Below are 11796 nucleotides of genomic sequence, written 5' to 3'. Positions count from 1 at the left end.
TCTCCTCTCCGCGCTTCGCCTCGCCGTTACCTTACGGCTTACCTTATTCTGCAGCTTGTCGATGAGCACGTAGACGAGCAGCGTAATCTCCTCCTCGTCGGAGCCGAGCGCGTTCCCTTGGAGACCAGCAGTCGCCACGTACAAGGTGACCAGAATGTTTTGCGAATTGCTATTACCTGCACCACCACCACCTCCTCCTCCTCCTCCTCCAGTCCTCGTCGTTCCCGTCATCGTTGTTCCCGTGGGAGCACACCTGGCGCGACTCCCGTGTTCTCCCCGCTGTCGTTGCTGCTTCCCGTTGGACGCGCACTCGCGCGACGTCCCGACGACCGACGACCGGGGGTCGGGGCGTCCTTATCACTGATCGTTCACTGATTACCCGCCACGCACGACATACTCCCTCGCGGCGACGACGGTTTGAGGTTATGAATTGGACGGCGTCGATGACGGCGACGGCGACGGCGGCGGCGGCGGCGGCACACCTGAAGTAACCGAAAATAGGAAAAATACCGGTAAACAGGATCGATCCCGCGCGCAACCGTAGCCGTCTCTCTTTTTCTCGCCCCTCGGTCGATCGATCGCTCGGACGGACGGAGCGCCGTCGAAAGTCGCAAGGTTCTCTGCAGCACACTGACCGTGCGTCCCCCCGGCCGAGCGTAACGATGCGAACACGTCGTCGTCGTCGTCGTCGTGGTCGTCGTTAGCCTCACCTGGCTGGCGCGGCTGGCGACTGCGCCGCTCGACGTGCCGCCGCCGCCGCCGCACGGCCCCTCTTCCACTCTTTCTTCCCCCCCTCACCCTCTCGCTCTCTCTCTCTTTCAGCAAAGAGCCCTGGGCTCACTCGCTCGTTCGCTCCGCTCCGCTCCGCTCCACTCCGCGCAGCAACGCGCGCGTCTTTGGGGGAAGGGAAAGAGACAGAGGGAAATGCTTATTGCGCGCCGCGCCATGCGCGGAAGGTGTTCTCGTTGAGCAAACAGCAAAAATGAATTAATATCACGCGGAATTTCAATCGACGTTAATGACGAGCCGTGCGCCGACCGTGTGTGCACCGAACGTTCAAGCGAGAAAAAGAGAGAAGGAGGAAACACTTGTTGCGCGCGCCATGGAAGCAAGCTTTTTCCTCTCCTCTCCTGTCGCCCCTTCGCGAGACAAATAACGAAACAGATATGTGGCGAAATTTCGATCTGCGTGGGTCAATAACGTGTTAGACAGGTGTGTGGATCGAACGAAAAGAGAGAGAGAGAGAGAGAGAGAGAGAGAGAGAGAGAGAGAGAGGGAATACCTGTTGCGCGCATCGCGGAAAGACGCTCTTTCCACAAACGAGCGTGGCGAGACCGCGTCAACGTTCGGCAGAATTTGCGCTAAAGCTAGGGACGGGCGCACGACGAAGATGACCAACGTTCAGAGTCGAGATTTAGCGTAAATACGAGAGAAATACGATGAGAGACGCGGAACGAGAGGGACGAGACTTTACCCGCCATATTAACGCCTGACGCGAGCGCCGCGCCCCGCGCGCTTCGTTCGTTTACTTTTTTCGACGCGAATTTCCGAAATACCGCGCGCTATCATAGGTGTCGCTCGAAAAAGTGCGACTGCATTTGGAATCGAGCCCCTGATGACTCGCGAGGGGGTAGAGGGGAGACAGCGTCGCGGTATCGGTGGTATACCTGTTTTTGCTCGCTGCGCTACCTGCAGCCTGCCACGAACGAGAGTGGAGGGGATGCTGGAGAAAGAGAGAGAAAGACAAAGCGGGAGCGAGCGAAAGAGGGAAATGGCGAGAAAGGGAGAAATGGAGAATACGTTGAGTACGTCAGAAACGAGGAGGAAAACGGATTTCGCGGGTCGACGACGGAAAATGTACGCGACGCGACGCGGTGTAGCTATAATAAGGGAAAGGCGCAAAAGCTCGCGCGTCAGGTACGCAGACGCTCCGAGTGTCACCCTGCTCTCTCTCTCTCCTCTCCGGGCTCCTCGGAATCCCCGGCTACGCCACGTCCACCAGAGGCGTTTCGCCTCGCCTCGCCTCGCCGCGCTACGCTCATGGCGGATCCATGTGGTTCGCACGTGGAACGAGACGCGCTGCGTCGCGCCGTTGCTCGCGATCGCCGGTGTACTCACTCGTCACTCCGAAATACTGCGAGAGATTCCGTGCGACCGCTAACCGTCGTCAGATGGGAAAATGGCGCGAGTGCGTAGGACATCGGACGCGAGAGATTTCGTAAGAACCTGCTTCCAGAATGCACTGAAGTTTTGATCGTTCGGGCTCGCGCGTGAGTGTCGATCGTCTTTCTCTCTCTCTCTTTTCTCTCCCTCCTTAACCTTATAACAAAATACTCCATGCGTTGGATCAGCGCATCTATTTCACGTTCCTTCGGATGACAAACTTGGTGTGATTTCGTAATCAGCTCTGCGATTATGCGGCGACGTCGTCGAATTTATGCGGCTTCCTGTCGCGTAATACAGGGAGAAAGAGACTCTCCCCTCGCTTCCCTTGCCTCTCAATGGACGAATACTACCGCCGGTAACAACTCGGTTGCAATCGCGTTGCAAAAGCGCCGGAAATCTCGACTCCTCGATCGAGCGATCGCTTTCCTTCGCGATTGAATCGCAGCCGCGTACTCGGAAGAAATCGCGAGGAAACGATCGCTATTAAGCATCGTCGCAATTATGAGAGAAAGTGTGGAAAAATGGCCGAGGAAAGCGGACTCTGCGGAGAATCGTACAGCCGCGCCGCCGGCGCCGCGCTAATTGAGCTCTACGTTCGTTGCTTTTTTTCCTCACTCGTCTTTCCATCTTTTGTCCCATCTTTTTTATCCGCGATTAGTGCGATTACTGCACTGCCACCGCGCGAGAACGATCGCTGTCATGTTCGAAACGTAGCGCTTCATCGGAAATACCGCAACGTCCGATTTCGCCGAGTCACAGCGCACCGCGACCCTCGACGTTTCCTGCCGCCTGCGTTTCTCAATCTGCAGGCGCAGAGCGAGAATGTCACGATGGCGACAATAAATTTGCACTTTTTACCCATATCGACGCGCATCGTCGATGATGACCCAGTCAGATTACTCGTGCATACGTACTCATGCATTTTAAGCGTGCTCGTATAATATGTCGTCCCGTTCCTACGCAACGATCACCGATTTGCTTGCGTGTGTGCGTGCGTGGTGTGTGTGTGTGTGTGTGTGTGTGTGTGTGTGTGTGTGTGTGTGTGTGCGCGTGTGTGTCGAGTCTGAAAATAATTGCGCCAAGAAAGATAATATGTAGATACTGAATTACTCGACAAGACGCGGCTCATCCTCGACGCTTTTACGTCTTGTTTAACCTTTAGCCAATCTACGATAAGTATATTGAAAAAAAAGAGTCTAGGTACTAAGGTGACAGTTGCTAAACCTTGGTGAAATAGCTTCAATTAAATATTTAGTTATATTTAGTACTCGTTTGGTAATCAGTTGCTTATTATTGTTATATTGTCTCTCCGTTTCTCTTTATTATTAATTATTATTACTAGGAAAAGGCAGGCGCTCTTTCACTAGCCAAGGAGTGAAAAAGAGAGAGCGACGACAGCTGCCGATGGATTTGACGTAGGAATATCCGAAGGAGCGAGGCACTCGGAAATCTCGGAATTGCTATTGAGAAGAGATCGCGTGTCGCGTCGGCGGCGCGGGATTGGTCAGCCACCTGTTACCCGCCGGCCGCGATTGGCCGTCGCCAACGGCAACTGAACAACCGCCAAGGGAAGAACGAATACACTCGGAGCTCTGATCACGCAGGTCCGAATGGTGAACGAGAGCTGTTTTTTTACGCGACCGGAGACACATCTCGGCCGTACGAAAAATCATCCGGTTCTCGTCGGAGATGATTCCGCGCCGGCGCCGCGGCGTGGGAATTTATTATCTTCGTCAGATCGAGACTTGGAAAACGAGTTAATCTCAGGATCGAAGCTTTAGCGTTCGCGTGTGCGAACTCTTTCTTCGAATCATCATCGGCGAAACGTTTCCTTTTTAGCTAAAAAAATCGGCAGGATTGACGCTAATCGTTTCTCGTCCTATATCGAAACCAAAGTCAGTCACCGTCAACTCGTAAATAACTCGATACAACACAGAATACAATAGGTATAACATTTCAGCAATATTGCGGCAACATTGCAACATTTCAGCGACATTGCAGAAACATTACAAAGTTGTCGCAACACTATTAGAATCTTTTGTGCTCGATTTATTATAATTCACGTAACAAAAAAAGATAATCATGCAACGCTTATTATTATTCGATACAGGAGGAGCGATAATTCGGACAGAACGAATCGTGAATTTCTAAATTTTTCGCGAACGAGATTCTCTTAAGAGAAATCACGCCGGCTTTTCGTTGATCCTGGCGGATTCTCTTCGCCTCTATCGTAGCTAAGACTGCAGTCTGGGAAGCTAAGCCAGGCTTTAATTCAGGGACCACTGGCGCGACCGTGTCTTAATCCCGGATAAAATACGGCCCTGACGGATAATAATTAAAGCGGCGTTCAAGTCCTAGCGAGCAAAGTCTGCCTGGATTCCAGTATCAGAGAGATCCGGTTTACACTCTCAGACTCTGTTCCATGCTCGTCACCGATATGAATATATTATTCTTGTTAATATATTATTGCATCATTGTTATTATATCACTATCGTTCAAAATTTAGCATGCATCCGAGCAACTTTTTATCGTCAATCTTAATTTATTTATCGACATTGTTTTCTTCACGTATACGAGAAAAAAGATTAGTTGCAGTTAGCAGCAACAAAAATCAATGTGTGTGTGTGTGTGTGTGTGTGTGTGTGTGTGTGTGTACATGTTAAAGTTTAACTATAATATACAATTGAAATTTAGTTACCAAATATAGATTCTAGCTGCTGCAATTAATCTTTTTTTTCCGTGTAACAGTTCGATACACGTGGCAAAACAGCATTCCACCAATACCGAATAAAACGTGAAATTAACAAGTTGAATAACAGAGATATCCCGTTTTCGGGTCCTCCACAGTTTCTGAATCGAAGCTTCGCTTTAATTTATAAACCGTTCAAATAATAATTTGATTAAAAAAAGATACACAAAATTTTATTTTAGAGTTTTTTTTTTTAATGACCGATACGCTTTTTCTTAATGATCAAATGAGCACTTAATTATTGTATTACGCGTTTAGCGATGAGTACGTATGTATATACATGCAAACACAAGCGCACGTAAATATATCGAGAAAGAACGCAAAAGGGATGTTTTGCGTCGAGAAATCGCGCAATTTTTATGACATTTCAGAATTCAGACTCCCGAGATCTAGCTACAGTCGATCGACTACTCCGGGATTCAGCCTGGGATTTTTTTTTTTTTTATCAGAAATCCGTAACCAAAGTTCTCGCGGCCATAACAATTCTACCTTCTGCCATTTCTCTGAACCAAAAACAAGTGAATATCAATTTTGACTATATAAAAATTGACGAGAATCTAACGGACATTCCTCTCTGATTAACTGTAACTACGATTCAATTGTTTCTCTCTCGGCCTTTTCAGGATTCGCGGCAAGTCAGGCAAAAGACGGGTGTAACGTTAAAGGGACGACGAGGTCGATCCACTTTGGGACTCCTTTTACATGCGGCGTAAGAGGACGGAGAACGGATTCATCGTTGCGGGGAACTTTCTCCCGGACAGGCGTTCAACGCTCGTATACGTGGCTCTTGTGTCTGGCCACGTAACTTTCGAAACGACAGGACAGGTCTCTCGCAGATTGCCAGTACATTCCTTTCAACGATGCCCATGGAACTGATCCTTACGTCCTCGCGACCTCGAGAACCCTCGCGTATAAAAGTGTGTACGCGCATCTCGTTAACACTTTGACTATACCAAGCTGATTTCAATATCGAGCTCAATAAATCTAGTATTTTTATAATTTGTTTTTCTTAACGTCTTAACGTAATTTATATTGTTTCTTTGATATTTGAAAAAATATATATATAAATTACAATAAGTCATCTTAAATACTTGGTAAAATTATTCTTGATCGGGTAAAACTGTCACGCACCAATGAATGATGGAAATTTACACGTCACATGGATACATGAGCAATTTTGACATGGCAGCAAAGTGTTAAAATTATGAAAAAGTTGTACATCATAAGAATATGTTATCTTTAAATTTTGAAAATTATTTATCATTTACAGGATTTTAGAAACTTGAAAAAATTGCAAATTTATATTTTTATCCAGTTTTTAGAAATCTTAAAAACAAAACCGATATAAATTAATATTGTAAATCGTTAAAAATTATAAAATTTATGACCCAAGATTATCACGTTTTTTAACGAAACATTTATGGGAAATGCAAAACGGTGACTATGCAACTTAAACATGGATTATGTGATTAATTTGAAGTTTTAACATATAATATTTTTAATAATGTCCTCATCAGATCACACATAAACAATAAGAAGAACCTCTGCATTGTGACAGAAAAACTATTATCTATTTTGAACAAACTGAACATATTTATTATTATTTCATAAAGAAGATAGATCAAAGACGAGCTGTTAGAAGGTGCAGAATACATTTAATTAGAAATTTAAAACAATATATAGCAACGTTTCAACTTAACTTATTGTTAGTCATTATTATCAGCCTAATATGTTAATTATAATTAATAAGAATGAAAGGAATATATCTGATGTTGAAATGGAAAATGTCTAGAATGCATTGTTAGACCAATGTGCATTTCAAATAAGCATTCATTATATTCATTATTGTACGACGAAACGTGCAACGCGACTCGCAAGGACACTTTTCGTAAGTAATCGCGGGCTTTCGCGAGGAAGCCGGGAAGCCGGGTAGCCGGGCCTCTTCCCGGGAAGCGCGCGCGGTCTCGCCTGGTCTCGCCGCTCGCGGTGCGCGACGCGACGCGAGGAAACGGCGGCAGCTCTCGGTGAAGACCGGAGGGAGAGGAGGCGATCGGGAGAGAGCGAGCGAGTGAGAGCATTGTGGTCGCTGACCCGGCCGGAACGTTGACTCCATGTAGTCAGTCCCCTCTTTACATTTTCCCCGGGTCTTGCCGTGTAGCCGTACCTTCGATTACGTGGAGTTACCTTACCCCTTCCCGCTCGTCTCGCCTCACCTCGTCCAGCATTCGCCCGCGGCCAGCGGCCCGCGTATCTCGCAGCGTTCCCGAGGAATCCTCCAATTTCCTTCCCCCTCGCGACCCTCCTACGTATTTTTCCCCTCGACTTTTCCGATGGCTATCTTACTTTCCGTTTTACCTCCTCCGCCGATCGCCGTTACTCGGAGGAGTACCGCGCCGCGCCGACTTCGCCCATTCATTTTTCCTCGTACGTATGTATTTCTACTATTTCTAGTTTTTCTCATCGGCAGAGAAGGAAGAAGAGTAATCTTCAACGGGAAATGCAAAACGCCGTTGTCAATTTCGATATTCCTGCGCGACGTCGACGTTGATAAATGTGTTAAAAGCGAGATTTCAATACACCCTTGACATTTTTATATCATGTATATGTCTTTTATAATTGTCTTTTATATTTAACAAATATATTTATTACATTACGTGCATGACTGATATTAATATATGTATATATTACTTAACTTAACAGTGTAAATATATATGTATAGTATGTTTAATTCAAGTCACATATCTTCACTCTTATTCAAGTGAATTAATTCATATACCTTTATTTTGATTTATATAAGTCATTAAATATACCTTAGATAAAATAAATATATTAGCAACAATTTTTATAACTCTATTATTTAAAAAAATAATTAACTGCATATTTAAGCCAAACACACTATATATAATACATCGTATATATTGTATAACGAGATCTATAATTTTATTCGGTTATCTCTCGTAAAATACCGAGCAACAGCAAACTACCGAGTTTTCAAATAAACTCTCAATTTACGTCGCTTCCCTTACTCGTGACTGCTAAAAGTCTATGTAAATTTAAGAAAAACATGCGGTGCAGCTTCGGCGATAATTGCGTTTCGGAGCATCTGTAGGACGATGCGAGTACCGTTAGAATCGTTATCGTTCCCGCATCGAGAGTCTGGGATTCGAGTCCTACTTACTAACGGTATCCATTTATTCCAAGCGGAGGGCTTCTCTCTCCCTCCCCCGCTTGCTCCTTCCTCTAACTTCGCGAATCGTTTTTAGCGATGGAAGATCTCTCGGTTTATGATGCTTCACGATAATCGCCTGAGCGTTATTGATGGTCGGGCGAGCAGGAGGTGCTACTTTTTGTCATCGATAACGAGAATACCGACATTGACTTCTTCCACCGCATTCCTCATCTGTGGTCACGCAGAAGCTAAAGAGACTAATTTGAGAAATTGTACAAGATTATTGCCTATATTTATCCGGACGTATAGGAGAGAGAAGAAAAAATTGCAAGATGAAGAAAATTATATCCTCGGTGCAAAATTCAGTTCAACAACAAATGAGCGCCTCGCACTAATCATATAGAAAATTGTGCCTCTGAGGTAGATTGATAAAAAAATGTTAACTTGACTCATTTTTCAACTTGATGAATTTTTTCAATTCAAGTATTTATATGTTTAAGTCAAATTAATAACTTTTTTTATTCAGTATAATTTGAATTGATTTTCAGTTATGTCATATTTGAAAAACAACTTGTTTTATCCAATTTCCCATATAATTAATATAATTAATTTCCCATATAATTAATATAAGGTTCTTTATTTATGTAATAAATAGAAATTTATTAAAAAAATATCAACCTTAGTTCAAGATGTTTTGAGTAAAAAATTATTACTTAAAAAATATTCCCATTTACCATATTACATATGTAATCACATATATTATATATAAAATAAATATTATACATGCTTATACAATAATATATTTTCTCCATAATTCCATTCTGGAAAATATGTGTGATGCACCTCGGCAATCAACTCGTATGAACGTAAAAATTTAGATATTTCACTCACAATGTTATCAAATACTATCACATAAGTCGGTAACGTGACTTTCTCATTGTTAATGTAATTATTATTGAGCCAGACTGTCGCGTTCGCGAAGAATTGATCCGCTTCGTCTACATAGTCCTCGGTGTTATTCAAATTAGGCTCACATGTTAAAAATCTAATGGACGTGTTTACGTGTAAATGACTGTACAAAGGCATACTGTGGCACGGGGTCAGAATCAATGTGTTCGTCAACGAGGTGTTCGTACGAGTAATATCGTCTCGAAGGATCTCCATTATTGGTAACGTACCACCTTGGTGACTCGTTGAAAAGAACACCCCGGGTAAGACGTTACTGCATATAAATATCGCTATAAGACTTCTACGCATGGTAGACGAGATTATAAAGTTCAAAAGATTAAGACAAGCGAAGCTTATGTGTATTAACAACGGTAAAAGGGGTAAAATAAATCGAAATTCCTTGTGGGGCAGTAACGAATAGATTGATAAGGTCCAACCAATTACCACCAGCATAATTGATTCTTCTCGAAAGAAAAATCTAGGACCCTTAAATATTAAGAAACAGGAAAGCAAGAATGGGAAGATGTACACCCCGAGCAGTACGGGCAAAGCGGCATAGATGTACCACAAAGCGTGTTTGGTGCCGTATGTGATCCCAACGTTTTCAAACACGTTTATCTGGAAGAATTTCCATGGGGTTATAACATACGTTCCATAACAGTAACTATCTATTAATACAGAGATTGTAAAGCAAACGGAACCTATCAAGACATATTGACCAAGCAATTTTTTCTTTTCCGAACTCATTTTAATATGATATAGGCACAAGGGAAGCCACATAATCGCAGCAGTGGGCCTCGCCATACAGAGAAAACCCACAATCCACAAAAACCTTACGCTTTGCACGCGGCTTTCTTTCCATGGAAACATCGATAACGCTATAATGGTGCAGGCAGTTTCCACCGAGTTTATCAGTGTTCTCGTAGCACAATAATACCAGAACCAATTCATGCACAGAGCGATCATCATCCACTGGTTCTTGGTCCAGTTGTAAAACGTATAATCCGCGTAGGCGGCGAGGATAGCTTGAAAGATACGAGGTAGCGTCGTCAACAGTGGCACGGAATCCAACGAGAGCACGGCGAGCGCCCGATAGAGAATCGATATGAGAAACGGATACATATAACTACGAATCATTGTTATCCATTCCCACGTGAGGTATCCATAGCCAAAAGCCAAACGATGGGCCACCTCCAACGACTGCCAGTATTCGTCCGGCACGTGAACAGTCCGTACCAAGAAGACGTTGAATAATCGCCATAGTACCAGAAACAACAGCAATCCAAACCTTTTCGGCAGACCCATCTCGGATCGACAGTCTCGAGGTCGCGTATGACACTTGCGACAGAAACATGCGTTTCCACGAGAATCAGCTTTGTCCGACCTGGTTAATAAAGAAACTGAATGCATCTAGAATAACCTAAGTCTCTAACTGCGCGTCAACTTATTATTTTGTTATTTAAAGGGAGAATATCATTACCAAATACATATATAGCAGTTTATAAGAGGTCGAGATGTCTAGTTATCTTGAGGTTTAACTTTTGTTTCTGTTGCAATAAATAAAATATAATATACATTTCTTTATATATTATTCGACACTCGACATTGGACATAACCTCACATAACCAGAGAGAAAATACGATCCTCCGGTATGATTTTTCGAGACGCCATCTCTACAACGTGGACATACACTACGATCAATTTTCTAATCTGCAGCAGATAAAGCAGATTACACCTCGAAAAGTACGTCGCCCGATTGTTGGCACACCTGGCGACAATAAGAGAGCGCGCCAAGCGCGCGTACACAAACTTCAAATTTTTTCTATCCTAACGGCTTTCGCGCAATTCATCGATTCGTCCTGTCGCGATTTATGCGAACGCAATCGGGACGATGTACGAATACTGAAACGTGGGGGATGAATAAACGGTAGATATACTATAATGAATTGACTCACCGTTCGCCGCTGATCGCTCCGTCTAGCTCTGTCTCGGCCGCAGCTCTCGAGTCCGTCCGAGGTCCTCACAACGATCCCCTCCTCTCGATTCACACTTGGCACGAATATGTAACGCGACTTTGCACCATCGTATCCGACGCGACGGTTGAAACAACACAGCGCCCATGCAAACGCATTCAAACGAAAGCTATGGCGCAATGGCCAAACGCGACATCGCGACTGATCGCGACTAAATACAGGCATTCGGTCGTCAGTCGCCACGCTGCTGGCGCATCACGATCCGTAGTTGGCACGAACGCGCGACACTTCACTTTCGGCACGATCCCGACAGCTACCGACGCTCGCTTCCGTCAAAAACTCGTACGGGACGACGAAGATGCGAGTTGAAAAGCGTCGTGATTTTCCGCCGTTTGACGTCCCGCTCCACCGACCGCCACCGATCAACCGACCTTGTCGTTTGAGCGACACTGCGTAATGGCGTGAAGCCAATATGGCGGCCGCGTAGGCGCGCGTCGCGCGCGCGCATCATGCGATTTCATTGGCTGATACAAGTTACGCGTCATGTGAAAACAGCCTAAAGGCGATAAAGTCTCATGTTTTAAAATACTCGACTATGATTGGACTATATAATACGCTTATATTAACGAGTCTTGTATTCAAAATGCTGGAAATTAATTTAAAAGCTTGGCAGAGAGAATTGACCAACCACAGTCAAGTATAAAAATACTATTTCATTTTAATTATTAAAAAAATTAAAACAATAATTTTATAAAAGCCTGTTAATTATATTAACAAATTAAATAATAATA

At 44.4% G+C, this 11796-nt stretch overlaps 2 protein-coding genes and 1 long non-coding RNA gene across 6 annotated transcripts in view; 1 reads left to right on the top strand and 2 right to left on the bottom strand.

The window, feature by feature from the left end:
- The window catches only part of LOC105205642 (RNA-binding protein fusilli), a 30997-nt gene extending 30250 nt beyond the window's left edge, over nucleotides 1–747 (bottom strand). Inside the window, 1 exon segment of the mRNA XM_011175061.3 lies at nucleotides 43–747. Coding sequence (XP_011173363.2) covers nucleotides 43–231 — 189 coding nt within the window. The 5' untranslated portion in view covers nucleotides 232–747.
- A 111-nt stretch (nucleotides 748–858) lies between these two features.
- On the top strand, nucleotides 859–7648 carry LOC105205643. 3 transcript variants are annotated; one of them, XR_005574891.1, is made up of 3 exons: nucleotides 859–2218; nucleotides 3509–5433; nucleotides 5539–7648. It is a non-coding gene; the product is annotated as an uncharacterized LOC105205643 (long non-coding RNA). The 3 variants fall into 3 exon arrangements; XR_005574890.1 differs by having other exon boundaries at nucleotides 859–2270; XR_005574889.1 differs by having other exon boundaries at nucleotides 859–5433.
- Nucleotides 7649–8810: 1162 nt separating this feature from the next.
- LOC105205644 (GPI mannosyltransferase 3) lies at nucleotides 8811–10684 on the bottom strand. Of its 2 annotated transcripts, none has more exons than XM_011175064.3 (2): nucleotides 10513–10684; nucleotides 8811–10432 (listed from the first exon to the last, which is right to left on the bottom strand). In XM_011175064.3, the coding sequence occupies exon 2, from the start codon at nucleotides 10335–10337 to the stop codon at nucleotides 8862–8864; it is 1476 nt and encodes a 491-aa protein (XP_011173366.1). In that variant the 5' UTR covers nucleotides 10338–10432; nucleotides 10513–10684; the 3' UTR covers nucleotides 8811–8861. The 2 variants fall into 2 exon arrangements, with proteins under 2 accessions (XP_011173366.1, XP_011173364.1); XM_011175062.3 differs by having other exon boundaries at nucleotides 8811–10416; nucleotides 10513–10683.
- Between the last annotated feature and the right edge of the window lie 1112 nt (nucleotides 10685–11796).

Source organism: Solenopsis invicta, chromosome 5, assembly GCF_016802725.1.
Source record: "Solenopsis invicta isolate M01_SB chromosome 5, UNIL_Sinv_3.0, whole genome shotgun sequence".
In the NCBI taxonomy this organism is placed as follows: Eukaryota; Metazoa; Arthropoda; class Insecta; order Hymenoptera; family Formicidae; genus Solenopsis; species Solenopsis invicta.
Note: the sequence above shows the minus strand (reverse complement) of the source record. Positions and strands in the feature narration are given on the sequence as shown.